This window comes from Podarcis cretensis, assembly GCF_951804945.1.
Source record: "Podarcis cretensis genome assembly, chromosome: 10".
In the NCBI taxonomy this organism is placed as follows: domain Eukaryota; kingdom Metazoa; phylum Chordata; class Lepidosauria; order Squamata; family Lacertidae; genus Podarcis; species Podarcis cretensis.
This window is the reverse complement of record NC_137179.1, coordinates 32,275,104-32,300,371: the sequence shown is the minus strand read 5'-3', so window position 1 is coordinate 32,300,371 and position 25,268 is coordinate 32,275,104. Positions and strand designations below refer to the sequence as shown.

At 44.1% G+C, this 25,268-nt stretch overlaps 1 protein-coding gene across 1 annotated transcript; it reads left to right on the top strand.

Annotated features, from left to right (window-relative positions):
• Positions 1–4,667: 4,667 nt before the first annotated feature.
• On the top strand, positions 4,668–24,275 carry PMM1 (phosphomannomutase 1). Its single transcript, XM_079993950.1, has 8 exons — positions 4,668–4,929; positions 9,824–9,941; positions 12,147–12,223; positions 13,374–13,465; positions 14,535–14,634; positions 15,591–15,666; positions 17,056–17,171; positions 20,095–24,275. Exons 1-8 carry the CDS (start codon positions 4,855–4,857, stop codon positions 20,215–20,217), a joined length of 777 nt encoding a protein of 258 aa, XP_079850076.1. The 5' UTR covers positions 4,668–4,854; the 3' UTR covers positions 20,218–24,275.
• The last annotated feature ends 993 nt before the right edge of the window (positions 24,276–25,268 follow it).

Genomic DNA, 25,268 nt, shown 5'->3' with positions numbered 1-25,268 from the left:
AGGAGCAAAGGGATCCTGACTTTCTCACTAAGCGGCTGTATAGTGTTGACGCATTCAGAATCACCCGGGACTGTGGCTGGCTTTTTGCCAAGCTCAGCTTCATTAAGGAGCAATAGCAAATATCCACACAGAGAGTTATAATGGTCATGCTGCACTCTTTCTATATTTAGTAACTCTGAACTTGGTTCCTTAGTGCTCAGCCTTCGTTTCTCAGATATCTGTCAGAGTGAGATTCCTTAGACAAAAAAAAAAGTTATGTGGGGGAAAATTGGGGTATCCCAAAAACTTTCAGCACCCATAACAAAGTACAGTTCCTAGGATTCTTTGAGGGAAGACAAAATTGTTAAGTGGTATCACAGTACTTTAACTTTATGCTGCGGATATGGCTTGGCAATAAAAATAGAATAAAAGTAAAGAGCTAACAATTTGCTGCCCTCTCATGAAACTCAAGGTCTGCTGCTTAAAATATCTGGTTCACAATGCCTAGTGGTCCAGTTTTGCCTATGGCCCATACTTGTTTTTTAAAAATCTCTTATTTATTCAAATTTGGTATTTTCTTAACACACATACTTCAGGTAAATTTTAAATAGTTCCTTAATGGACACAGTTTCTTGATGAAGTGCTATCACTAGATCTTTGAACTGAAATGTCTGCTTAATTTTGAATTTTTAGTAATTCTATTCCTGCACCCACACATGGGATGCCTTTGCGCTATAATCATTCTAAGAACTTCCCACTTGCAGCACTGCAGACTGAGTGGCTGCCTTTGGTCAGGCCACCAGTTTGAAGCAAGTCAAGCCTCAATTCCCTTCTGTTAAATAAATGGGAAAGATAAAACTGAGCTTAGCCAATCTAGTATTTTTTTAAAAAAAACAACTACAACAACAACAACAACAACCATACAGGGCAGCACTAAAAGGTATGTAGCAGAAACAGATAAAGGGGGACTTATTTTTATTTATTTCATAAAATTGATATACCGCTTGATTGTAGAAAACCTCAAAGCAGTTAACAAAAAGTTTTTGTGGACTAACATCTGTTTAGAAACCCTGCTGCAATTCACAGCTCGGCCTATCCCAACTGCACACTTGCTTGGGCACGGCAACATTTTATTTTTATTTTAAATGCAGCAGTGAAGGAGCTTGCAATCATAAAGGCATGCTCCAGAATACATTGCAACATTGCAGAAAATGATGTGCATCGCCCAGCCAAGAGGTGGACTCCAACCCTCTGAAATTGCATGTGACCCTGGAATGGTCCTAGAGCTATGCATGCAGCTAAATGTTCTGTGCCTTCTCTGGCCACTTCCAAGACCATAACACAGAAGAGCGATGACAGGTGAAAGATATCACACTAGCCTGAGCACTTGGAAATCATGGCTGGGATGGAGCTTTGTGCCTCCTCTCTTGAGGCATTGTGCCCTGTGCCCCATTCCCCATCCGAACCAAGATTATAGCCCTGTTGGGATCCAAAAGGGAATATAGTGATCATTCATGCTTTTTAAAAAGTTTCAAAATAATGTCCCAATAACTTAATTTTAGGGCATCCAAAACATAGTGCTTTCTGTTGCATGGCTAACATTACTTCTCCAGCAATTATTATTCTGGAGGAAAATGTATACAGTATATGTTCTATAATACATCAGTGCTATTGAATCTTTAACAAGTTCTTTAAATTATAGCTCACCATAATTTCAAGGAGTTACCGCAGCTGCCTTCTAAAGCCAAATATTTTGCCAGGTCTGGGAGAAGGATGAATACATTATAATAATGCCTGCATTGAGCAAGGCTAGCACTCGTGACAACTGTTCTGTTTGAGCAATTTGTTGCCACATCTCCAGCACAGTAATCTTTGATTTATCATTTGCATCCAAATGTGATGATTGATGACTTCAGGCTCATCCCAGCATTCAGGACAAATGAACAAATGTAATCATGCCATACAGCTTTCAGTCATAGACAGATGACTTCATTGTTATCTGAGAGAGCGAACTGTCATATCTTTCCTATGATTTCACCAGTTCTATCAGCATGAATTTCAACATCATTTTGGTTAGAATTCTATACCTCTAGTTGAAATCCGCTGGACCTACTTCAGTTTGATAGCTTTCAGATTGCTCTATCAGTCTACCTGTTTTCCCCTTATTATTTAGATGTTAGTGCAGATTGGAATGCTGTTCTAAAATACTAGAATTTTGGAAGTTTTGCTCTCCATCCCTGTGGTATATTGTTATGGGTTTGCAGTGGGTGGGGGATGATCCCCTAAAATTCCTGGGTGCCATGTTCTCCCCATAATTTCTGAAATTAGTAAATGTGGGGTTTGATCAATGGATTTAGCAACGCCTAAAAAATAAGTCAGGACAGAGTGCCTGGCATCCATAGGGTCACGAAGAGTCGGACACAGCTAAACGACTAAACAAAACAACAACAACAAATAAATCAAGCCAACTTCCTCAGGAGATTGGCTGAGAGAGGTGCCATCAAAGAACAAAACAGGTGGTGGGAAAGTCATTACCCTGACAAAAGGCACCCACCAGTGTGTTAATTAGCAAAAGAAAATAGCAGAGTTGGGAGGGGGCGGTTGCTAGAGTTACAGGGGGCATGTTGTTACCACAGGAAAAAGTGCCCCTTTTGCATGAGACTTGGGTTGCCTTTTAGCAAGGGTTTTGGTCAGGCTTCATCAACCTCAGCCCTCCAGATATTTTGAGACTACAGTTCCCATCATCCCTCACCACTGGTCCTGCTAGCTAGGGATCATGGGAGTTGTAGGCCAAAAACATCTGGAGGGCCGAAGTTGAAGAAGCCTGGTTTTGGTGAACTAAAAGGGTGGGGCCAGATGCCATGCAAGCTGATGGACAATCTGTGTGGCGGAGACATAGATACGGTATTCTGGTTACTTTTGAATCCAAAGCTGTGCTGCTGTGGGGAGCAAGCCCCTCTTGAGATGTGGCTGGTAAAAATATATCATGATACTTTGAGCAAAGAACCAGTTGAATGAAGATTCAACCGGCCAACACGTGTACATGGACTAAAGGAAGCCTGTTTGTCCTTTGCTTCAGGCAGCAAAATGTTCAGGGCCAGCTCTGATCATATCCCTAATTGCATCAGGGTGAAATATTAGTGTGAAACCTTCCAGCAGCCACCTAAGATGACTAATGCAATAAATAAACAAAGAAAGGGAAGGTGCTGTTTGTTATGGCATGACAATGCTAAAGTAAGTAGCATTAATGTGGAAGTTGACAGTTCTTATCAAATATGGGTGGATGGGTGGATAGGATAAAGGTGATGTACAGATGTGGAAAACTGATATAAATACATGGTTTATAATGTAAACAAGATTGGGGAAAGACTACAAGAAACTTTCAGTTTACTTGCGTTATAGATCCTATTCCTGCCCTTGACAATATTGTACCTCTTTACTGAGACTTTCTGAACATAGCAAAAGTAGCCTCTGTCCAGTGCAATTGAATCAAAAGGTATATAAAACACTTTATTGCAACCTGAGGCATTACTGCTTCATTAACTCCAACTTCTTTTTGGTGCCTGGTGAAGACATTGCTATTCTAACAGGCATTTAAGAGATAATGCCATTATGGTCTTTGCAGCCATTTTAATTAAGATGTTGGTGCTGTGAGGGGAGATATTATTTACTGTATGTTATAAAAGTGATAGTTTTAGTTTTGCTATTATTGAGTTTAATGTCACATTTTGTTTGAACTGTATTACATGGGTTGTTGTTTTTTCTACTGTGTGAGTCAGTTTGGGACTTTTTTGGGGAGAAAGGGCTAGACAACCAAGAAATAAAATATATACTTTTTAAAAATTCACAAGTTTCAGTATTTCCAGAATAACAATGAAGAGGCTAGTGGAGTAAGTGGAACAGGCTAGCAGAGCAACTCTGCATTACCAATGCACAGTACAGTAATTTAGTTATTTTATCTTAAAGAACACAAAACTAAACATTCACAAAGGGCACTCCACACTTCAGTGATAAATATCAGTGGGAGGCGGATAATACCCAGACAATCTAGTGCCATCCAGAATCTGCTTTGGGCTACAACTTCCATCAACCCTGGGACTGGTGGGAGTTGTAGCCCAAAAATCTGGAGAGCACAGAGTTGGAGGAGAAGGCTGCCATAGCCTTGATTCTTATACTGTATTCCTGTTTCTAATTTCCCATTTACAGCTCACTTGCTTAGCCGGTGCCTCTGACCTACTGCAGTTTTTCTGACATCCTTTTGTCTACCTGGTATGTATGGAGTTTCACATACGACGTATTACTATTACCGGTATTATTATTATTACTACTACTACTAGTACTACTACATGTATTTTTATATCCCGCCTTTTCCCCTGACAGGGACTCGAGGCGGCTTACTGTTGAAAACACAGAATTCCTCGTGGAAGTGTTTTTGTTCTGTGTTCCGCATCGCTTTCTTCTCCTTGCTAAAACGTGATGGCGGGAAAACCAAGACGACTATGGCAACACGTTAAGAGAAGTACGGCGGGCGTCCCTTACGCCGCCGCCGCCGCCGCCGCCGGAGGGAAACGGCGAGAATCTCTGCCCGGCTCTGCGTCCTTTTCCTCGGGAAGGAGCCACGCCGAGGTTCCGCCGAGCGAGCCGGAGGGCCTGCGCTTGGCGCCGAGGCCCCTCCGCCCCCCGGCGGGTGTACGTGTTGCCAGGCCGGTTTACACGAGTCACATGGGCGGCCCTTCGCGCCGCAGTTGGGTCGCCTTCGGGCCGCCGCCTCCCTCCCGCCTCCTTCCCGCCTCCCTGCCAACTGCAGCCTTGTCCCTGCCAAGGAGCCGCCGCCGCCGCCGAGGAGGGAGGGAGTGAAGGAGTCCCACGGCTGCAATGGCTGTCACCGGGAGCCGGGAGCGGATCCTGTGCCTCTTCGACGTGGATGGGACCCTCACCCCGCCTCGCCAGGTAGCGGATCCCCCCACCCCGATCCCTCCCCCGTGCTTCGACGGCGCGCCCGGGTCGCCCTTGGGCGATCTTTGGAATGAATGGAGACCCCACGCGCCTTTCCTGCGCTCGGCTTCTGGCGCTAGAGCTGCTGTCTGGATCGGAGTCCGGACCCAGCTCGCCCAAGCCCGGCAGAAGGGAAGGCAAGAGCGACGCTCCTCCTCGCCCCCCCCCTCTTCTTCTCCTTCCTGCAACCGGTTACGAAAGAGTTCAACCGCGGGCCAAGAGGTCCGTCAGGATGCAGGCAGGCTGCCGGGTCATGTCTGGGCTTCGCTGCAGGGCATCTCCGCTAGACGGTTACGTAAGAATGGTGCACATTGGACCGGACCGCCGACGTGCATCTGCAATATTGCAGCACTTAACCGCGCGATCCTCTGCAGGTCTCTTCGGAAGGAAGTCCCGCTGTGTTCGGTGGGGTTTGCTTCCCAGCAAGAGTGCCGGAGCGAGGACTGCAGTCTTAGCGCCGCCGGACACCCTGGGAGCAACTTTTGAGCAAACATAGGCTTGAGCTATTGGTTTCCACAAACTAGTCAGATAGGTGCAAACTCTAGGAAGCTCACAAGCAAGGCAGAATGGGACTATCTGATTACTTACTTCTTGGTCCTAGGATCTGGAACTTGGAGGCAGGGATGCCAACAGGATTTCCTGGGTCCTGTATGCTGTATGTGGGTTGGGTCCTTGCATTGGCAAGAACTGTTGCTTAATTGCAGTGGCATAGCATAATCGCAGTGACATAACAGGGGCGATTGCCCTGGATGCAAAATTCTTAGGGGTGCAAAATTTCATAAGAAAAATAAAGAAAGTAAGTAGTAGTATTAGTAGTAAAAAAAAAAAAAAGCAGATTCTTCTCCTCCATCCAGTGTCAGACTGGCAGCAACAATAGCAAGCTTCTCTTATTTTTTTTCCTGATGCTCTGGGAGGCTCCCTTTCCAAGTCCTATATCAGCTTTTCTTCCTCTGGTTACTTAACAAAAGTGATTAAAAGACTTTAGCAACAGCTGTTTATTTTCCTAATAGGGCTTACAATGTTGACTCCACAGTTTGCTTTCTAACTTTTTTTAATAGATGTCTGGTTGACTATTTTTTTAAAAAAAAAACAAAAGCTAAGAGTTTTGGGTGCCTGCTGGCTTGGAGCCCAGTACATATGTTCAGACTATAGTTCCACACAAGTGCAGGAAAAAGCCTTAGCAGTTGATTATGTCCAATGTAGAGACTAGTCTTCAGTTTTAAGCCTTTCCACCTCCTCAAACTGCAAGGTGGATATGTCAGGCAATTAGATTTAATCAACTTTAATTGTTACTGTTCTTTGGAAGGATGAAAAAAAATTAAAAGAAAGCCACCTCAAAGTATTAACCACTGGGCTGGATCCAAAGTATTGCACATGGAAGTAAAAGAGCTGCTAGTGTTGTTCCAAGAACACATGTGCAGTGCCAGATTGGTGGGTGGAATAGCAGTCCTTAAACTTCTCTTATGCAACCTCTTGTACATGTGTCAGATTGTTTCATGTCTGTGTCACAAGATTCTAGCTCAAAGGGTAAAGTAGCACTTCCTTGAACAGAAGACACTTTCAACACATCAAATAAAAAGATTTGATGCATTCCATTAAATTTTAAGCAAAATAATGCATTAAACTGCATTGATATGCCCAAATTTGCTGAACTGAGTTGAGAGAACGTGTCACATTTTGGTCCAATGTGTATAGAAACAAGCTGCAAAACTCATCCACTGCAAAAAATTGAAGGTGTCTAAATCTCAGGCCCCCTTTGAACTTGAGGCTCAGGCCAAATGACCTTCCTGGCATCATCCCCTCCACCTCTGATTGGCCCCGGAGGCACCAAATTTAGTATTTATGGAGTCCAGGACCAGGTGGGCTTTGATGGACACTGCACATACACAAGAAAGCAAGCGTAACACTTTTTGGAAATTGGGAGATGGGTGGTTGAGGAGCTAAGTTCATGGGATATTCCTGATCTACAGGACATCTCAGAGGAGGGCTCAGATTGCATGTACGCCAAGGTTCAGGAAGGGCCTAACTGGTCCACTTGGACAGCAGACTAAAGAAATTGTGTGGGGTGGTTCTGTATCACAACAACCTGGAAGTTCCATAGGATTCACCTGATGCTGCGCATGGCAGGGAAATACTGATAATATCAGGCAAGCTGTCAGTCAAAGATGCTTGCCATTATTGATATTCTCATTGGAGAACTAATAAGCTCTTAAGGGAACTCCAGAGTACAGTTAGACAGCTGTTGCCACTAACCATTCACAAATATATGATGCTATAACCACTGTCAGCCCAAACCATTTGGCTGCCTGGAGTGCAAATGGTGCCCTACCCACTAAGGATAAACCTGTAGCCCTCCAGATGTTGTTTGACTCAAACTCCAGTCATCCCTGATCACTGGCTACAACATCTGGAGAGCCAAAGGTCCCTGAACGCTGCTTTAAGTATTGCTGCAGGTTTGGGACATCAGTTGCTGCCTTCATCTGTTCCTTCATAATGCTGCTTGAAGAAGGGCCCTACATTCTGCTGCATGGCAAAGCCTTGGCTGTGTCCATTCACTCCACCCTTTGAATTTATTTATTTTTAGATTCACTAGGTGATAAAATCCTAGTGGGAAAACAACCAAGGAGACAACCTAAATATGATTTGCCTTGTGATCACAATGTTGATTTACTCAGATACTAGTCTTATCTCTCTTGGAGGGGCATAGGGCATGTCCAGAAGCGTTGGATTTGGCGCACTACAGGCAGTTTGCTTCGCTGTGGATGGGAGAGTATGTCCAAGCAACTCTGAAGAGTTGGCAGAGTGGCTTCCTTTGCATGCAGATCATGTGAGCTCCCATTGCTCTGTTGACGATGCCTTTGAATTAGACCAGCTTGATCCTTAAGTGTTTGGTTGTTCATTTAACCATCTAATATTTTAATTGTGGCAGGATGCTGGTGCCGTGTGGATTTTGCAAAGTAAGAGACATAAATTAGGTGCAGATGGTGCTTTTTAAAGTCTGCTACTGCCGTATCTAAACTCATTTGCAAAACATGCTAGATGAAATGTGTGTGTGTGTTTGTGTTTTAAATTGACTCTTGTAGGTTGCTGAAGAATATATGGTTTTGTTCCCAACAGCTAGAGGTTGGATCACTAAGAGGTTCCTTGCTTTTTTGCTTTGAAGTGATAGGTGAATTTTCACCAGTGTAAATAAATGTTACAGTTCAGTTCACAAGTGTTTTTGATGATAGTCAGTGGCAAGGCTGGCTCCAGGTTTGAGAGGGGACTGTGGGCAAAAGTGTCCTCTGGCAGGCCCCCTCCTCTTGTCAGTGGGTCCTGGTGGGCTTATCTGGCTATGGTGCCAGTGCTTCAAGTGTTGTTGTTGTTTAGTCGTTTAGTCGTGTCCGACTCTTCGTGACCCCATGGACCAGAGCATGCCAGGCACTCCTGTCTTCCACTGCCTCCCGCAGTTTGGTCAAACTCATGCTGGTAGCTTCAAGAACACTATCCAACCATCTCGTCCTCTGTCGTCCCCTTCTCCTTGTGCCCTCAATCTTTCCCAACATCAGGGTCTTTTCCAGGGAGTCTTCTCTTCTCATGAGGTAGCCAAAGTATTGGAGCCTCAGCTTCAGGAACTGTCCTTCCAGTGAGCACTCAGGGCTGATTTTCTTAAGAATGGAGAAGTCTGATCTTCTTGCAGTCCACGGGACTCTTAAGAGTCTCCTCCAGGACCATAATTCAAAAGCATCAATTCTTCGGCGATCAGCCTTCTTTATGGTCCAGCTCTCACTTCCATACATCACTGCTGGGAAAACGATAGCTTTAACTATATGGACCTTTGTTGGCAAGGTGATGTCTCTGCTTCTTAAGATGCTGTCTAGGTTTGTCATTGCTTTTCTCCCAAGAAGCAGGCGTCTTTTAATTTTGTGACTGCTGTCAAGTAGCAGTGGGCAAGTAGCAGTGGGCAACTGTATCTAGCAACATTTTCTCTTTCCCACAGTGCCTCCCAGGTCTGGGGCATTGTGAGAACTTAAAAAGATGGCTATATCCAACCACCTGGCACTCAGTGCCGGATCAGAAGAGGGGGCAAGGCAGGGCAGCCATCAGCAGTGGACCTTGTTGTGGTGCTGGGGCCCTGGCAACTGTTCAAGGATACCAGCTGCTGAGATGCTAGCCCTTTACAATGAAAATACAACTGTTCCTTTTGACAAATAACAGAGACATCTCAATTGTTTGGGGGTGGTGAGATGGGGTGTAGCGAACTTCAATATGTGTTTGGAATCAGATCTAAATTGTCACATTATTTTTAACATACACTACTGTTTCCACTCCAGCTAAATCTTTTTCAAAATCACGTATTAAACAATTAATTGATTAAACACTTTGACCATTCAGTTAATATTTTTAGCCACAGGAGTAGGAATTGTAGTTCATCAACATCTGGAAGGCCTGAGGTTCCTCACACCTGCTTTATGATATCAAAGCCCAACTAGGAAGAAAAAGAAGAGAATATTCGGTCTCTTCGTTTTGCTGATTGTTCAGCTTTGCTGTACAAGAGCCTTCCACTTCTATGGCATAAATCCACAAGCTCTCCTGGCATTTCTCTGTTGTTCCAGGTTACAAATGCTCATTCTGCTGCAATGAGTTTGTTAATCTCTAGGCAGCCTTCTGCAACATGTCGCCATCCAGATGTTTGGCACTACGACTTCCCATTGCCCCACCCAGTGCTGATCAGATGTGAGTTGCCGTGCACAACATATGGAGGACACCAGCTTGGGGAAGGCTGCTCTAATGCAACACAGGTCTCTCAGTAGTTTTTGTTTCCTGCTGGCATGCCAATAACTACCACTCTTTCTCCTTTTCCCTCCAGAAAATTAAGCCTGAAGTAGACGAGTTTCTTCAAGAGCTGCGTACGAGAGTGTCAATTGGGGTAGTGGGTGGCTCAGACTACTCCAAGATAGCTGAGCAGCTGGGTGAAGGAGATGAAGGTGAGCAATACACACTTCTGCTCTCTAGGTGCTTTTGTTTAATGGAAGCATAGCCAATAATAATAATAATAATAATAATAATAATAATAATAATATATTATTTGTACCCCACCCATCTGGCTGGGTTTCCCCAGCCACTCTGGGCGGCTTCCATAGAAACAAAAAATACAGTAAAATATCACAGATTAAAAACTTCCCTGAACAGGGCTGCCTTAAGATGTCTTCTGAATGTCAGGTAGTTATTTATCGCTTTGACATCTGATGGGAGGGCGTTCCACAGGGTGGGTGCCACTACCGAGAAGGCCCTCTGCCTGGTTCCCTGTAGCTTTGCTTCTCACAATGAGGGAACCTCCAGAAGGCCCTCGGCACTGGACCTCAGCGTCCGAGCAGAACGATGACCTGCTGCAAAATCAAGCAATCGTAGCAGTCATATTGGTGGGCAAATTGACACACGCAGAGGAAAGCACATGGCATGGCTGCTGTGGACTGCACCACTTCAGACTGCAGGGGTGGGGATCATGTGACTTCATGTACCTCCATCCTTTTTCAAGGAAAGCTAGTGTGGGAGAGGTTTGGGCCTAAACTTCACCCAAACAGGCCCCATCTGAAGAGTTTTGTTTTATGTGCAGTGGCATTCCAATGTGTGATTTTCTACCACTCTGAAGTGGTACAGCCTGGGAAGGAATATCCATGTACTGTTTCTGCATATTGGAATCAAACCCAAGACAGTCGTGGCATTTCTGTGGTACTGTAACATAACTGTACTGCAGATCCACAAAGCCAAACTCAGTATTGGAAGGTTCCGAATAGTCCTTGGAAGCTCAGCATGTTCTCCTGTGGCTTCGGACTGGTGGGAAGTGGAATCAGCTCTGGCCTTCGAAAGTGGGTTAACTGGCCTCCAGAGCCACAGGGGCAGGACAAACACCTGTAGCTTCTCTCTATCCTGCTCCCTATATCTGCAGCATTACCCACTGCACTTTCAGTTCAGGATTTCCAAGACATCTCATTATATCCCAGATCTATAAGGGGTGGATTTAAATTGGCCCAATGCAGTTTCAGCATCCTCTTGATCAGGTCCAACAAGAGCTGTGTGCCTGACTTATTCCAATGCAGGTACATCACGAGGGGAGACAGATGAAGGTCCCAGCAGAGAAAGCAGGAACAGCAGCACAGCAAAGAGGGAGGTACTGAGGTGATGGGGAAAGGCGGAGATGGGGACAGAGCCAAGGGCATCATGGGATATTTGTTTGGTACAAAGATAGAAACAGGGATCTAGAAAACTACAGGCACTTGCAACGCAGCACCATATGGAATAGAAGCAGCTTCCAGAGAAGGAGGCCACCAGCTGATCCACCTGTTGTATTTATACTGCGAACAGTCAGTCCTATCTGGACTGCAATAATCCTAATAAGGTTGGAGCGCATCCTACAGTAAATGGCATCATGAGTTCATTCACAGCCCATGTTTCCAGGCTTAGCTGGTGGGGTTCCTCTGAGCCCGTGGTCCTAAATGCAAGACTTGCATCCATTCGCAGAAGTAAAGCAGAACGGTTGTTCCATGCCTTTGCATTCCCCTCCATTGCCCCTTCCCCCAGTAACAAAGAATAATATCAGATTCTAAAACCTTCCTTCTAGACTACAGAAAAGGTGAGATAATCTAATGTTCCCTTAAACGAAAAGTGAACTGCTGATTCAGCATTGGCCTTTTTATCACTGCTGGGAAAGGCCAGTGTGAAATAACCTGTAGCTGCAGATCTGTGCACATTTGCTTGCAAGTAAGCTTCATTGAGCACAGAGACACGTGCTCCTGAGTAAACAAGCTCAGGGTTGCACTCTGAGTTACTGAGACGTCGTTCCAAATGGGAAAGTGGGGGAGGCCAGACAAAGAGAACATGGGCAGGCACAATTCAGCTTTGTTGCTGTGTCTGTCAGATGATTGAGTTCTCACTCAGCAACTTGCACACCTTCATCTGTAAAATGGGAGCATCACTACCAGCATTCACGAGCATCACTATTTTCAGGGCACCTCAAATCAAATTTTGCTGAAGTGTCAGAATAAAACCACAGAGATCCTGCGATTCAGCATCCACTTCCCTTGCAGCCCCTATCCATCTGACTGATTGATATTTCTCTCTCACCTTCATTTCCCTTCCTTCACTTCTTCTCCTCAACATCCTTTTTGCCCCTACAAATCTATTCCCCACAGTTATCGACAAGTTTGATTACGTCTTTGCAGAAAATGGCACCGTGCAGTACAAGAACGGGCAACTGGTCTCCAAGCAGGTAGGCCCCACCACTTTGTGCTCTGCCACCAAGGCTGCAAATTTCCTCCTCCTCTCACCCTCCTTCTCTGCCAAGTCTCTCAGGTTATCTGGCTCCATACAGTTATCTGATAAGTCAGTATTTTATTGAGGAAGGGTTTCCCTCCCCCCTCCAAAAAAGGAGGCAAAACTTTGAAGTAATGCTTGAACAATTTTAATTTGTGAAGTAATACGCCCAACATCTTTCTGGCATCTTCAGGGGCACTCAGAAATGACAATAAAGATTATGTTAAAGAGTACTCAATATCAAAGCTAATAATCTTAACATAAAGATATACCCATTATATCAAATATGTAAGGTATTTGTATGGGTATTATTTATAAGGATATTAATATTCAGTACTCTTCATATATATTATATATAGTACTGTACAGTGGTACCTCAGGTTACATACGCTTCAGGTTACATACGCTTCAGGTTACATACGCTTCAAGTTACAGACTCCACTAACCCAGAAATAGTGCTTCAGGTTAAGAACTTTGCTTCAGGATGAGAACAGAAATTATGCTCCGGCGACGCGGCAGCAGCAGGAGGTCCCATTAGCTAAAGTGGTGCTTCAGGTTAAGAACAGTTTCAGGTTAAGTACGGACCTCTGGAATGAATTAAGTACTTAACCTGAGGTACCACTGTATAACTTAGGGCTATGGAGTCCCCGATGTTTTAGTCCCTGAGAGGACACAGTATCTCCTCACAGGAGCAACTGGATAATCTGTTGCTCCTGGCTCTTCCCACAGCAGGAAGGCCCCTCCCCAGGCCTTAGATAAATGCATGTAAACTTGGAAGGGATCCCAAGGGTCATCCAGCCCAACCCCATGCAATGCAGAAATGTGGACATCTAATCCTTGTTGTGATTTCTTTTAGTGCAAGGTGATATGTCAAAAACATGTTGAGCACATTACAGCACAAAATAAAATTCTCAAGCAGCATTTTGAATCTTCACTTCCTTTCCCCCCTGGATTTACTGGTCCTTTTGGTGCTGCCCCTCTCTTTTCATTTTTGTTCCATTCAACATATAATAAAACAACCTGTTCCGATGTTCACAATGTGGGTGGATTTGATAAGAGAATTTCACTCTGTTGGCTCAATGTGACCTTTGGCTTTTTCTTGACAGGCTATCCAGAACCACCTTGGGGAGGAACTTCTGCAGGATCTGATCAACTTCTGCCTCAACTACATGGCACTTCTAAAGCTGCCCAAGAAACGGTAATGGTCCTTCCTTATTCCAGGGCATGCAGACTCTGGCTTGTCTCCTTAACGAAGTGTCCCAGTCCCATTGTTCAGGAAGTGCCCCAACTTCTCCAGAGAGACTTCTCCAGAGAGACTTTTTAGGACAAGTGTGTCACTTCGAGCTTGGGGAAGGGCTTTCCTTCCTTAAGTTAACTTATCAAAGGATTCAGGTCTCTCTTTTTATTTTCCAGATACTATGTGAGTATTTAGAACCAAAAAGTTGATAATCCAGCCTGCCCAACTAAAACAAAGAACCTTAATTTTCAAATAATATCCAACAGAAACCTTTCCACTGTTTTATTGAACACCTGAAAGGGAAATATTCCACAATTTCTTTCAGCACTTGATTTCATTGCATAACTGTTCTTAGAATTGGGTAACATGTTAAGAAGAAATTCCTTCCTTTCTGGAGTTTAAACTCATTGCCCTGTATTCACTATGCTGTCTAACTAGTTGCTATTGTTTCCCCACTTTTTCCAATATCCTTCTATATATATTTTAAGGAGTCAGTGTTTAGAACAGAAGGAAAGCAACTCTGATTTAACTTAGCCTTCACTGATGTTGTGTCTTTTGAGTACCACTTTCTAACAAAACAGGTTAACCTCGACTCAGTTTATGTTATTTTGTTACACTATAATGCTGTGCCCAACACTGCAAACATACTGCATACTTTGTCCATGGGAATATTGCATCCTGAATAAATGAAACATTAAAGAGTGGTATTCTAGGCATTTACTTCTAATAGCTCCAGCTCTTGTAGGGGAAAAATCACCCAGGAAGAAGTAAGATGTGATAGGTGAGGGCCATGAGGAATCTATGATCAGCTCTCTTAGGAAAAGTTGCATGCCACACACCATAAGCAAGGTAGAGGTCCCTCTTCTTGCGATTAGTTTGACCTTGTGTTGTATCATGGTGGGAAGATTCTGCTTGACTTCATGTTAAAGAAATCATGAGGCTGTGCAACAGAACTGTCCTTTTTTTTTTTTTTTACAACCACATACTCAAGTTTCTCCTCTCTTCCCCTTAAAAAAAAAAAAATTCTCAGGGGGACGTTTATTGAATTTCGCAATGGGATGTTGAACATCTCTCCTATTGGTCGAAGCTGCACTTTGGAAGAACGAATAGAATTTTCAGAACTGGACAAGGTAAATAATGAGCATTAGGCTCCAAATAGAAGGGGAAGAAATGGAGGCAGTGAGAGATTTTACTTTCTTGGGCTCCATGATCACTAAAGATGGTGACAGCAGTCACAAAATTAAAAGACGCCTGCTCCTTGGGAGAAAGGCGATGGCAAACCTAGACAGCATCTTAAAAAGCATAGACATCACCTTGCCAACAAAGGTCCGTATAGTTAAAGCCATGGTTTTCCCAGTAGTGATGTGTGGAAGTGAGAGCTGGACCATAAAGAAGGCTGATCACCGAAGAATTGATGCTTTTGAATTATGGTGCTGGAGGAGACTCTTGAGAGTCCCATGGACTGCAAGAAGATCAAACCTATCCATTCTTAAGGAAATCAGCTCTGAGTGCTCACTGGAAGGACAGATCCTGAAGCTGAGGCTCCAATACTTTGGCCACCTCATGAGAAGAGAAGACTCCCTGGAAAAGACCCTGATGTTGGGAAAGATGGAGGGCACAAGGAGAAGGGGACGACAGAGGACGAGATGGTTGGATAGTGTTCTCGAAGCTACAAACATGAGTCTGACCAAACTGCGGGAGGCAGTGGAAGACAGGAGTGCCTGGCGTGCTCTGGTCCATGGGGTCATGAAGAGTCGGACACGACTGAACGACTAAACAACAACAAAGGCTCCAAATGTATTTGTGGCACACTGGAGCCTGTTAGAACCCCAGGGTGTTGTGTTGTGTGTGTGTGCTTTCTAAGTATTAAGCCTGTTGCTAGGGTACCTTGCCTATAAGCTGGCGCTAAACAGGAATATTATTCTGACTGGTCGTAGTTCTTGAAAGAAATTGCAAGGCACAAACACAAAATACTGCATTTCATGGGGGAAAGTGGGATCTGAGAAGGATCAAAGTAATTGAGGGGGGTGTTTCCTTATCCCTCTTCAGTCCTCTCTCACTTGTTTTCTGTTCATCTCCTTTACAGAAAGAGAGGATTCGAGAGAAGTTTGTAGCTGCCTTGCAGAGGGAGTTTGCTGGCAAAGGCCTGCGGTTTTCCCGAGGTGGGAGTTTTCTTAGTCCTCTCTGTGGTTTGGGAGGAATGGATAGGAAAAACAATGGATTTTGTATTCAAGAAGAATATGCATATATTCTTGTTTTGACTGTGTTGTTCTTTTGTGCACACAAGTTCGTTATTCTTGTGCTAGAAACTGACAAAAAAAGAGATTTTTTTTTAAGTGACTTTGGATGCTTGGTACAATTAGTTTTGGAGTCTTAGAAAATCAAAATACCTAGCATGGTTTATGTTTAAAAAACTGGGTAAGTGCTTTGTTACAGGACTTAAAAGAGGTTTCCCTGTGGTGATCCCTGTCTGCAATGAGCTTCTTTTCCATACTATTCTAAAACCCTCAAACTTTTTAGACATAACCCCCATTTAATTGAGTGAAACATACTTCCAAGTTAGTGTTCTTGGAAGGACTGCTGTTTTAACTGAGGGATCACTTTCTTTGCCAAGAATTGCCAGGATCAGAGCATGGTCTGTGGCTAGCAGTGCTCTGCCTAATATTCCAGTGGTCTGGCAGCAATGCACTGTTTTGGGTGCAGCCCTATCCATATGTTATCCCTCTGTGCTCCTGCCCCCCCAAGTATGTGTCCCCCCTTTACTGCCACCCCTCTGACCTCTACACGTTCAGCAGCAGACTGAAGGGGGAAATGGCTGTACTCATAAACCTGAAATTGTGGGCCTAATCATTTGTACATCCTTCATGTGGCTAACATTTGACTAGGAGTACAGTGCAGGCAATAGTGGGCTCTTTGTCCCTTACTAGGGGGCTGGCAGGTGGCCATATTTCCTTTATTTGTGGTGGGGGCAGTTGCTATTGGAGCTGTTGCCACCAGCATGCCAGAATAATTTATCTGGAATACAGCTATAGTACTGCCAAACTGACAGCGAATGAGGTCTCATGGCAAAAGTCCTTTGCTCTGTCCTGCAGTGATCCAATCTGCATTTTACATTCGTCCCACAGTTAACAGACTCTCCTTTCCCTGCCCAGTCGTACTTAGAAGATAAGAACACTCTAGAATAGGGTTCCCTGCCAGCCCTCCAGCCAAAAAGCTTGAGAGCCACCCTTCCCCCTTATAGATATTTTTTCTGAGAAGTCATTAGCTCCTGCTCCTCACACTTCCCCAGCCAACTGTTTCTTGTTTGTGCCTTTGGCTGATGGGGCCTTGCTGACGCCATTCCGTCCCATTGCCATAGAAACGGCAGCTACTGAATTAATGTGTCAGAGAAGCAGGCAGGCTGGCAGCCATGGTGCATGACCATCTATCACGGAACAATTTATTCTACAAAAGCCATTTGCACCTGAGGTGTTGAGGGGAGATCTTTTTCCTGCAAGCCTCCACCTTCAGTCTGTTTCCCTTAATTCCATCACGCTTTCCCCCTCTGGCAGGTGGGATGATCAGCTTTGACGTCTTCCCTGAGGGCTGGGACAAGCGCTATTGCCTCGATATCCTTGAGGATGAGAGATTCGACACCATCCATTTCTTTGGGAATGAGACAAGTCCAGTAAGTAAATCTGACCAAAGCCCTGTTCTTTGACAAGGGGCCAAGTCCTGTGTGGGATCGAGGAAGATAAAGCTGTCTATATCTAAACTGGCAGGCTCTCCGCAGGGCTACATTGCATTAAAATAACCAGCAGACTCCCATTTCCACTGTGGCTCAACTGTGTCTTTTCTACAATGTTTAAAGGGCATTTGTATATTTCAAAACATTTGGTCAATAAACCTGGGGACCATGGCTGAAAGCCTGTTTTCAGATGTTCAAATGCCCTTTGGATGTTTCAGAAAAGACACAACTGATGTGTGATGGGAGCATTTGCCGTAAGGTTTGAAGTGGCTCTCGTTTGCATTTTCCAGCCTTACAAGTTGGTACCTGGACTGCATGAAAGCAAGTATAAACTAACAGTGCCCTCTTCTGGTGACTGGAAAATGCTAAGACATCTGTTCAGGTGCCATTTCATTTCAACATCTCTAAAGGGATTTGTCTGCACAGAAGCTTTGCGAGGAAGGAGAAAAAGAAGTGGGCAACTTTTGTATCACATGAACACAATGAATCTTACAGTGCAGACAGTGCAGAAGGTTGGTGGTTCAAATCCCCGCGATGGGGTGAACTCCCGTTGCTCTGTCCCAGCTCCTGCCAACCTAGCATTTCGAAAGCACACCAGTGCATGTAGATAAATAGGTTCCGCTGTGGCGGGAAGGTAAACAGCATTTCCATGCACTCTGCTTTCCGTCACTGTGTTCTATTGCACCAGAAATGGTTTAGTCATGATGGCCACATGACCTGGAAAGCTGCCTGTGGACAAACACCCAGCTCCTTTGGCCTGAAAGCAAAATGAGTGCTGCACCCCATAGTCATCCCATAACCGTCCAGGGGTCTTTTACCTTTTACCTTTACCTTACACAGCTTTAAAAAAACACTCTGAAAATGCTCTGAAGAAAACCATTTTAAAGCTCACAATGGAAAATTTCATAGGGAACTCTTTTAGCTCATCAGCGCCATCTGGTGTCACAATGTTGGAACAGTGCAAGTAGATAAATAGGTACCGCTGTGGCGGGAAGGTAAACAGCGTTTCTGTGCACACTCTGGTTTCCGTCACACTGTTCCGTTGTGCCAGAAGCGGTTTAGTCATGATGGCCACATGACCTGGAAAGCTGTCTGTGGACAAACACCAGCTCCCTCAGCCTGAAAATGAGATGAGCACCGCACCCCATAGTTGCCTTTGACTGGACTTAACTGTCCAGGGGTCCCTTATCTTTACCTTTACCTGTGTGCACAGAAGCTTTGCAAGGAAGGAGAAAAGAAAGTGGGCAACTTTTGTCTCACATGCTCATCATGAATCTTACCGTGCAGACAACTTAACCCACTATTCAGCCCTTGCGTAATTGCTTTCAGGTGCATTGTGGTCACATTCTGATTATCTGGTGTGGGTGCTCTGCAGAGATTGGATTCACCAGTTAAGCACACTCAACCCTCTTTTTTTAAAAAAAAAAACACCAACCTACACATGGATACACTTATATAAAACATGCCTGCAATAGCGTGGTTCATTGGCTCTCCTCCCTCCCTGTCAGCATCGGTCAGCATGTGAGGTCATGACTACTGATGCATGACAGGGGAAAATCAATACCATGAGCAGCGGCATCACTTCAGATTAGGTTTTACATGAAGTCAGGTCCCACAAGAAATACTTTAATTTACAAATTCTAGGGTATGCAGTCCCTTGGGTATGCAGAAACCACCTTCTGATCCGATAAGCACCACACAACCCAAGTTCAGGATTAGAAGGGAGCAGGAGTGGGGGGAAGATATTCTTTCCAGGGCTCAATAAATACAGTGCTTTCCAGAAGCAGTGATTTTTGTGTCTCGCTACCCACCTCTGCATTATTTTCAATTCCTTGCCAGTTTTAGATGGCTTGAGCCTCCCGGCAAGGGTGATGATCCTGAGACTCTCCAGATGTTGCTGAATTCCAGCTCTCATTGGCCCCAGTTGGCCGGTGGCCAATGGTCACAGGCGATGAGGATTGTAGTGCAAAAATATCTAGTCCATCATTGCATTTTCACCGTGGCCAATCAGATGTCTAAGGGAAGTGGGGCCTGAGTGCAACAGCATTCTGCTGACTTGTGATTCCCAGCAACTGGTATAAAGCTATCCATTTTTGGATGAAGGTGTGGCATATATGCCTTGAAGTAAATAAATAAATCTGAGGTCTGGCAGGGGGACTCATATTCTGCCTTAATGGGGGGTGGAAATTGGATGGTGGTGATTTCCCCAGCCACTCTGGGCGGCTCCCAACAGAATATTAAAAACACGATAAAACATCAAACATTAAAAACTTCCCTAAACAGGGCTGCCTTCAGATGTCTTCTAAAAGTACGATAGTTGTTTATTTCCTTCACATCTGATGGGACGGCATTCCACAGGGTGGACACCACTACTGAGAAGGCCCTCTGCCTGGTTCCCTGCAGCCTCGCTACTTGCAGTGAGGGAAACCACCAGAAGGCCTTTGGCGCTGGACCTCAGAGTCTGAGTTGAACGATGGGGGTGGAGACGCTCCTTCAGGTATACAGGACCGATGCCGTTTAGGGCTTTAAAGGTCAGCACCAACACTTTGAATTGTGCTCGGAAACGAGTCTGTGTTTTTCAAGTATAGTAAGGCTGCAACTTACAGAGGGAATACACCTAAAGTCAAAATTGTGTATAGTCCAAACACATTGGGTTTAATGGCAGGTGGGATTGCCAAAGTCTTTTTTCCTGGACACCCACTCCCTTTCTGCCCCCTTTTTATTCACTGAACTTGAACGTGCACATGTTAAATGCGCCCAGGTTGTGGGCTTACGGTATTGTATACTTGCCTGCTCATTTTAACCACCACGTCCAGCATCCTAATTCTAAGCACCCAATAGTAAAGATTCTTCTTATCCTTAGGGTGGGAATGATTATGAAATCTATGACGACCCTCGCACGGTGGGGCACAGCATCCAGTCTCCGCAAGACACAGTCCGGAGGTGCCAGGAGATCTTCTTTCCAGAGACAGTGAATGAATCTTGACTCGTGGTGTCCCTGCTGCTCTCGATCACTTGGATGAGACCCTCACTCACCTTAGGAAAGCACCTTTTGGATCCTTTCAGGACTTGCTGAGGCCCAAGGTCAAAATGCACTTTGGAAATGAGAGCTGGAGTGTCAGAAAGGGAGGGAGATGATGAAAGCTGTTCATCAGTTGCGCCATCATCTTGCTACTGGGGAACTGCAGAACCCCAGTTGCCATATCCTCATTCCCACCAAACGAGGTAAAGTGTTGTTGTTTATGTTTAAAGTGAAACCTGTATTCTAGTTAAGGCTTTTTTTCTTTCTTATTTGGAAGCTAATAATCACTCTTCCCCACAGGTTCACCCAAATGAACCTATTTTTGAGATGATGACTATAATGATTGAAATAATTTATATACCACCTTCCATTTCTAGAAGAAATGCCAAGGCGATATTTTTGAGATGAATCTCAGAAAGACACTAAAGTTATATTTAAAAGGGAGCAGGGCCTGTAGTGTTACAAGTACAAGACCTGTCAAGTATTTTCATATTCTTGAACCATCAATGTGGTTGGCAAATTATTTTCTGAGAGACTTTTTAATGTGCAAAAGGAGAGCATAACCTGCACGATAAATAATGGCCCCTCCTAGCAGTAGTAATGTTTTGTTTTGTTTTTTAGACATTGACACATGGCTATTGTGCCAGACTGTGGCTTGGATATGCACTTCACACCCATTGAAAACAATGCAGTATGGATGCTGGCATCCACACTGAGATGCACATCTCATTTATGCCTGTGCTTCCTGATCTGGCAAGTGATACCTGTACAGAAACTTTCTGCTGCATGCAGATCTCCATCGCTCGATCAGGCTGAACAACAGTGCTGAATTGTGCATCTTTAAACAGATTTCAGCTATGTTAGTTGGATGACCTTTCAGCAATGTTAGGGACTGTGCTGTTGTAAAGGACTTTGTAACAAAGGCAACATGTTCATTTGGCCCCCAAAGTAAAGAGTATAAAAGACAAGTGGGGCCTTCAACAAAATGTTGCAGTGTGGAGAGTTCCTGTTCAGTGCCCTCCCCCCGGATATTCCATTCCATCCTCAGAAAGCATTCTGTGGCCCCTGAGCACCTTCAGGCTTCAGCAGTTATTTTGGGTGGTGGTTGTTTTCCTTAAATATCCTGTTCTTCTTGAGCTCTTCCCAAACCTGCAGCTATCTCCCTCTTCTGTATATGTGGTGTTTTGTCTACATAAACAATGGCACTCGCACTGAAAATAGGGAGAATGATGGTTTGAACATAGGGCAACCAAGGACCAAGTTCTAATGCATTCACACATTCATAAATCCAGATGAATTAAACCAGGTTTATGAATGAGGAAATGTTTACAGCTGTAGCTTTAATATCATTCCTGATTAGTCATCAGATTGCGATGTAGATTTCCTTCTAGACTTGTCTGATTAAGAATCTAAAGTTCAGATTTACTAAATGTTTGAATGTGAAATTAGCTATAAACTACTGAGACTAGCCAAACTGTAGCAAACATTGCTACTGTCTATTGTTTCCGTAAGCATATATTCTATTTTAAATTACCTTCAGTGTAGACAGAGCAGCAGCCTTCGTTACTGTAGTCTCCAACCCTAGATTTTTATATTTAATACAGAAATATTTTCTTTAGTTTCCAGGGGGTAATGGTGTTAGTCTACTGCAGCAAAAACAAAGAGACTAAAGATTTGCCTGTTTCTGCCTTTAGATAAAAATAGGGATAAGAGTAATGGTTAAATGCAAAAGGTTCTTCCTCTGGTTGGTGACTTCCCATGAGATACTGTCAGAGTACAATTATATATGCTAGGGCTGGGCAATATATCAATATATTGTCCAAAACCTGTTTGAAGGCCATATGGTGATATCAGTTTCATAAATCACAAATCATGGTGTGTGTTCGGACTGGACGATATATCATCCAAAACTGGTTTGAAGTCCATTTCATGGTATCGGGTTCACAATTTTTGACCTGGCAAAATATCATAAATCATAATGTATGTATGTATGTATGTATGTATGTATGTATGTTGCTATGCAAAAATCACGATGTTAACTCTTGTCGGCTGAGCTCTTCCCTGCCTCCTGCAGGGAGCAGCAAATTACAAGAGCAGTCGCTGGCAAAAATCACAATGCAGGAAAAACTGTGAAACCAACCAACGCCTCTACATAGCTCCATCCTTATTTCAGACATTGTGATATATTGGTATATCACGATGTTTAGCTGTGACTATATCATGATGTTGAAAACCGGATTATCGCCCAGCCCTAATATACGCATTCCACATACTGTGCCGCACTAAGATTGAGTTGCTTCATGTTGCTTACTTTTCATTAAACAAACAAACAAAGAAAAGCAACCCCAGTTCTTAGCTCTCATGGTTTCATGCACAGGGTTGTGAATTTGGAAGCAAAGCCTTCCAAGCGGTAAAAGAACACAGAACTGGATGGTATGACTCAACTTTCCTTTGTATCTGTTAAATTGCCCCTCTGGTCATTGTCTTGTCTGCCCTTTGTATCCTATTCCCTTCTACACTTGTCCTCATCATTCTTTCACCCCAGTCAAAAAATATCTCAATATTTTCCAATAAGCCAACAATGTATTTCACTCGGATCCAGTTATGGGTTGATAATTTGCATATTTACAGGTTTATGCTGATGAAGATGAGCATTGTTTTTGTCAGTGCCAATAGATCAAGGGTACAGAAGCTGTGACTTGACTATAATTCCCATCACCAATGACCACTTCAGCTTTGGACACTGGGAGTCCAGCAGTATCTCAAGGGGAAGAGGTTCTTTCATTCATGCAGGACACCCAGTCCATAGCAGGGCGTAAGGAAGACACAGGTAGAGTGTATGTGCCCTTTAAACCACTGGTAAATAAATTCAGGATACCTGCTGTCCTACAAGGCTGTCCCCTCCAAGATTCCTGAAAGAAGGAAAGCACAAAAAACATTAATAGAGAAAGGGCACGACCCTTTTATTATGTACTCCCCAGTAGAAGATAGCCGTCTACACTCCATAGGTCTCAGAAATGGTGTCTGAACTCTCACCCTCTGCCTCAAGGCAGGCCGCGGGCTTTGTATGGCACAGATGATCAGAACTTGTACAGTTCAACTGAAACTCCAGGAAAAAAAGTGACAGCTGTAGTAGTCAGGGCAGGGCAGCCTCATATGAGCAGAAAATCGGCTGCCCTATTCCCTCCCCTACTCAGTGGAACACGGACCTCTCCAAAGTGATGTTCATATTACATAGCTCATATCATCGTCATCTGCAATGAATGCTTCCAGCTACTTTCATATGAACAGGAACGCAAGGTTTGTTTATATACAACACGCTAGTGTAGTACCGCAGCTTGCTACCTGCATGAATGGATATTTGAAAATAAAGGGTAGCAAGGAGGAGATTTATCTTAGATGATTGTCACTGCTGTTCCCAAACTGGTGCCCTCCAGGACTGACAGCCTTGCAGCTGCTGACGTCAAATGTAGCTGATTGGCACTGCAGTCTAAAACAGAGGACACCAGGCTGGAGAAGTCGGGTTTGAAAAGTTGCATCAATGATATTTTCACCTAGTGCTGTGTCTTCCTGTCTGCATCTTCACTTGTACCTGGTTTAACTCCTGTGCTGCTGTGTTTCTGTTTTGAAGAGATTACTCCTCCTTTCCCCTTTGAGCCACCGCCTCTTTTCAGAAGGAGATATTTGAATGACTTTCACAGGAAGGAACTGATTCCGTCACAAAGCGACTGGGTTTTTTTAGAATGGACAAAAAAAAAAAAGCAATGTTCAGTTAATGAGAAATGTATCCTTATTTAAATTTTATGTGAAAACCAGATGTCTATGACTGGCCAATTTGTGGGTTTTTGTTCACAGGCAGCTGTTTTATATATATACTAGAAATATATATATATGCTTTTTAATGCATCACAAACAGGCAGCTGAGCTCCTACACCCAGGCTTCTATGCTTTGTAGTTCAATATTGTAACTTAATGTGGAACTAAATAATAATAATAATAATAAAGAAGGCACAGGAAATCAATGCTATTTGTTTTTGTTATTTCTGGGTAATTTGCATGTGCTCAAATTCAAACAGACAAAAAGCACAAACAGTAACAACTTGGTAGCTTATTTTGACCGACCACCTACAGTATCTGTGAAGGTCAGATTTCCCTCACAGAGCCTTCTCCAGCCTGGATTATGTTGGACTTCAGTCAGCCCCAATCGCTATGGCCAATTGCCAAGGATAATGGTATTGTAGTCTAAAACATCTAGAGGTCACCAGCTTGGGGGAAGCTGCCCTAACACTTCCACATAAAAGCTTGTGATGAGAGGGAGAGAAACACATTTGCCTGAAACTTTGAAAAGCTGCTGTGCTAGATTACTACGTGTATGGCTGTTGTCCCCGTAAAGCATTATAGATGCCTTAGACCAGGCTTCCTCAGCCTCGGCCCTCCAGATGTTTTGAGACTACAGTTCCCATTATCCCTGACCACTGGTCCTGCTAGCTAGGAGTCATGGGAGTTGTAGGCCAAAAACATCTGGAGGGCAGAGTTTGAGGAAGCCTGCCATAGACCATATTGACACCATACATTTAAAACGCAGCTACTACTTTAAAGAGTCACAGCTTCCCCCAAAGAATTATGGGAGCTGCAGTTTGCTAAGGGTGCTGAGTGTGTTGGGAGGCCCATCTTCCCCATACAATTCCCAGAGTTCTTTTGGAGAGGGATTGTGGCACTACAGCTTCCAGAACTCTTTGGGGGAAGCGGTGAATGTTTCAAGTGATATTGTGCTTTACATGTATGGTGTGAATGTGGCCTAACTGCAGGAGGGGCAGGTGCACACATGCTGCCCTCATCCCCTCCAACACTAGAGTTTCTGTTTGAGCAGGGAGGTCTGCAAAGGGATTGTGGGAACCCTACACAAATGGGGCTCCTAATCACAAGGAGGCTTGTGAGTGCCTTTAGTGGAGTGTGTATTTACAATCCCAATTAGATCTCCCACCAAACAGGAGGTGGTCAGCCATGGAACAGTC

Excerpts from the sequence above, each read along its gene's own strand:
- PMM1 (XM_079993950.1), top strand. The coding sequence starts at position 4,855 with ATGGCTGTCACCGGGAGCCGGGAGCGGATCCTGTGCCTCTTCGACGTG. Across the intron at positions 9,942-12,146 it reads GCTGGGTGAAGGAGATGAAG|TTATCGACAAGTTTGATTAC; the intron begins GTGAGCAATACA and ends TATTCCCCACAG. Across the intron at positions 15,667-17,055 it reads AGGCCTGCGGTTTTCCCGAG|GTGGGATGATCAGCTTTGAC; the intron begins GTGGGAGTTTTC and ends CCCCTCTGGCAG.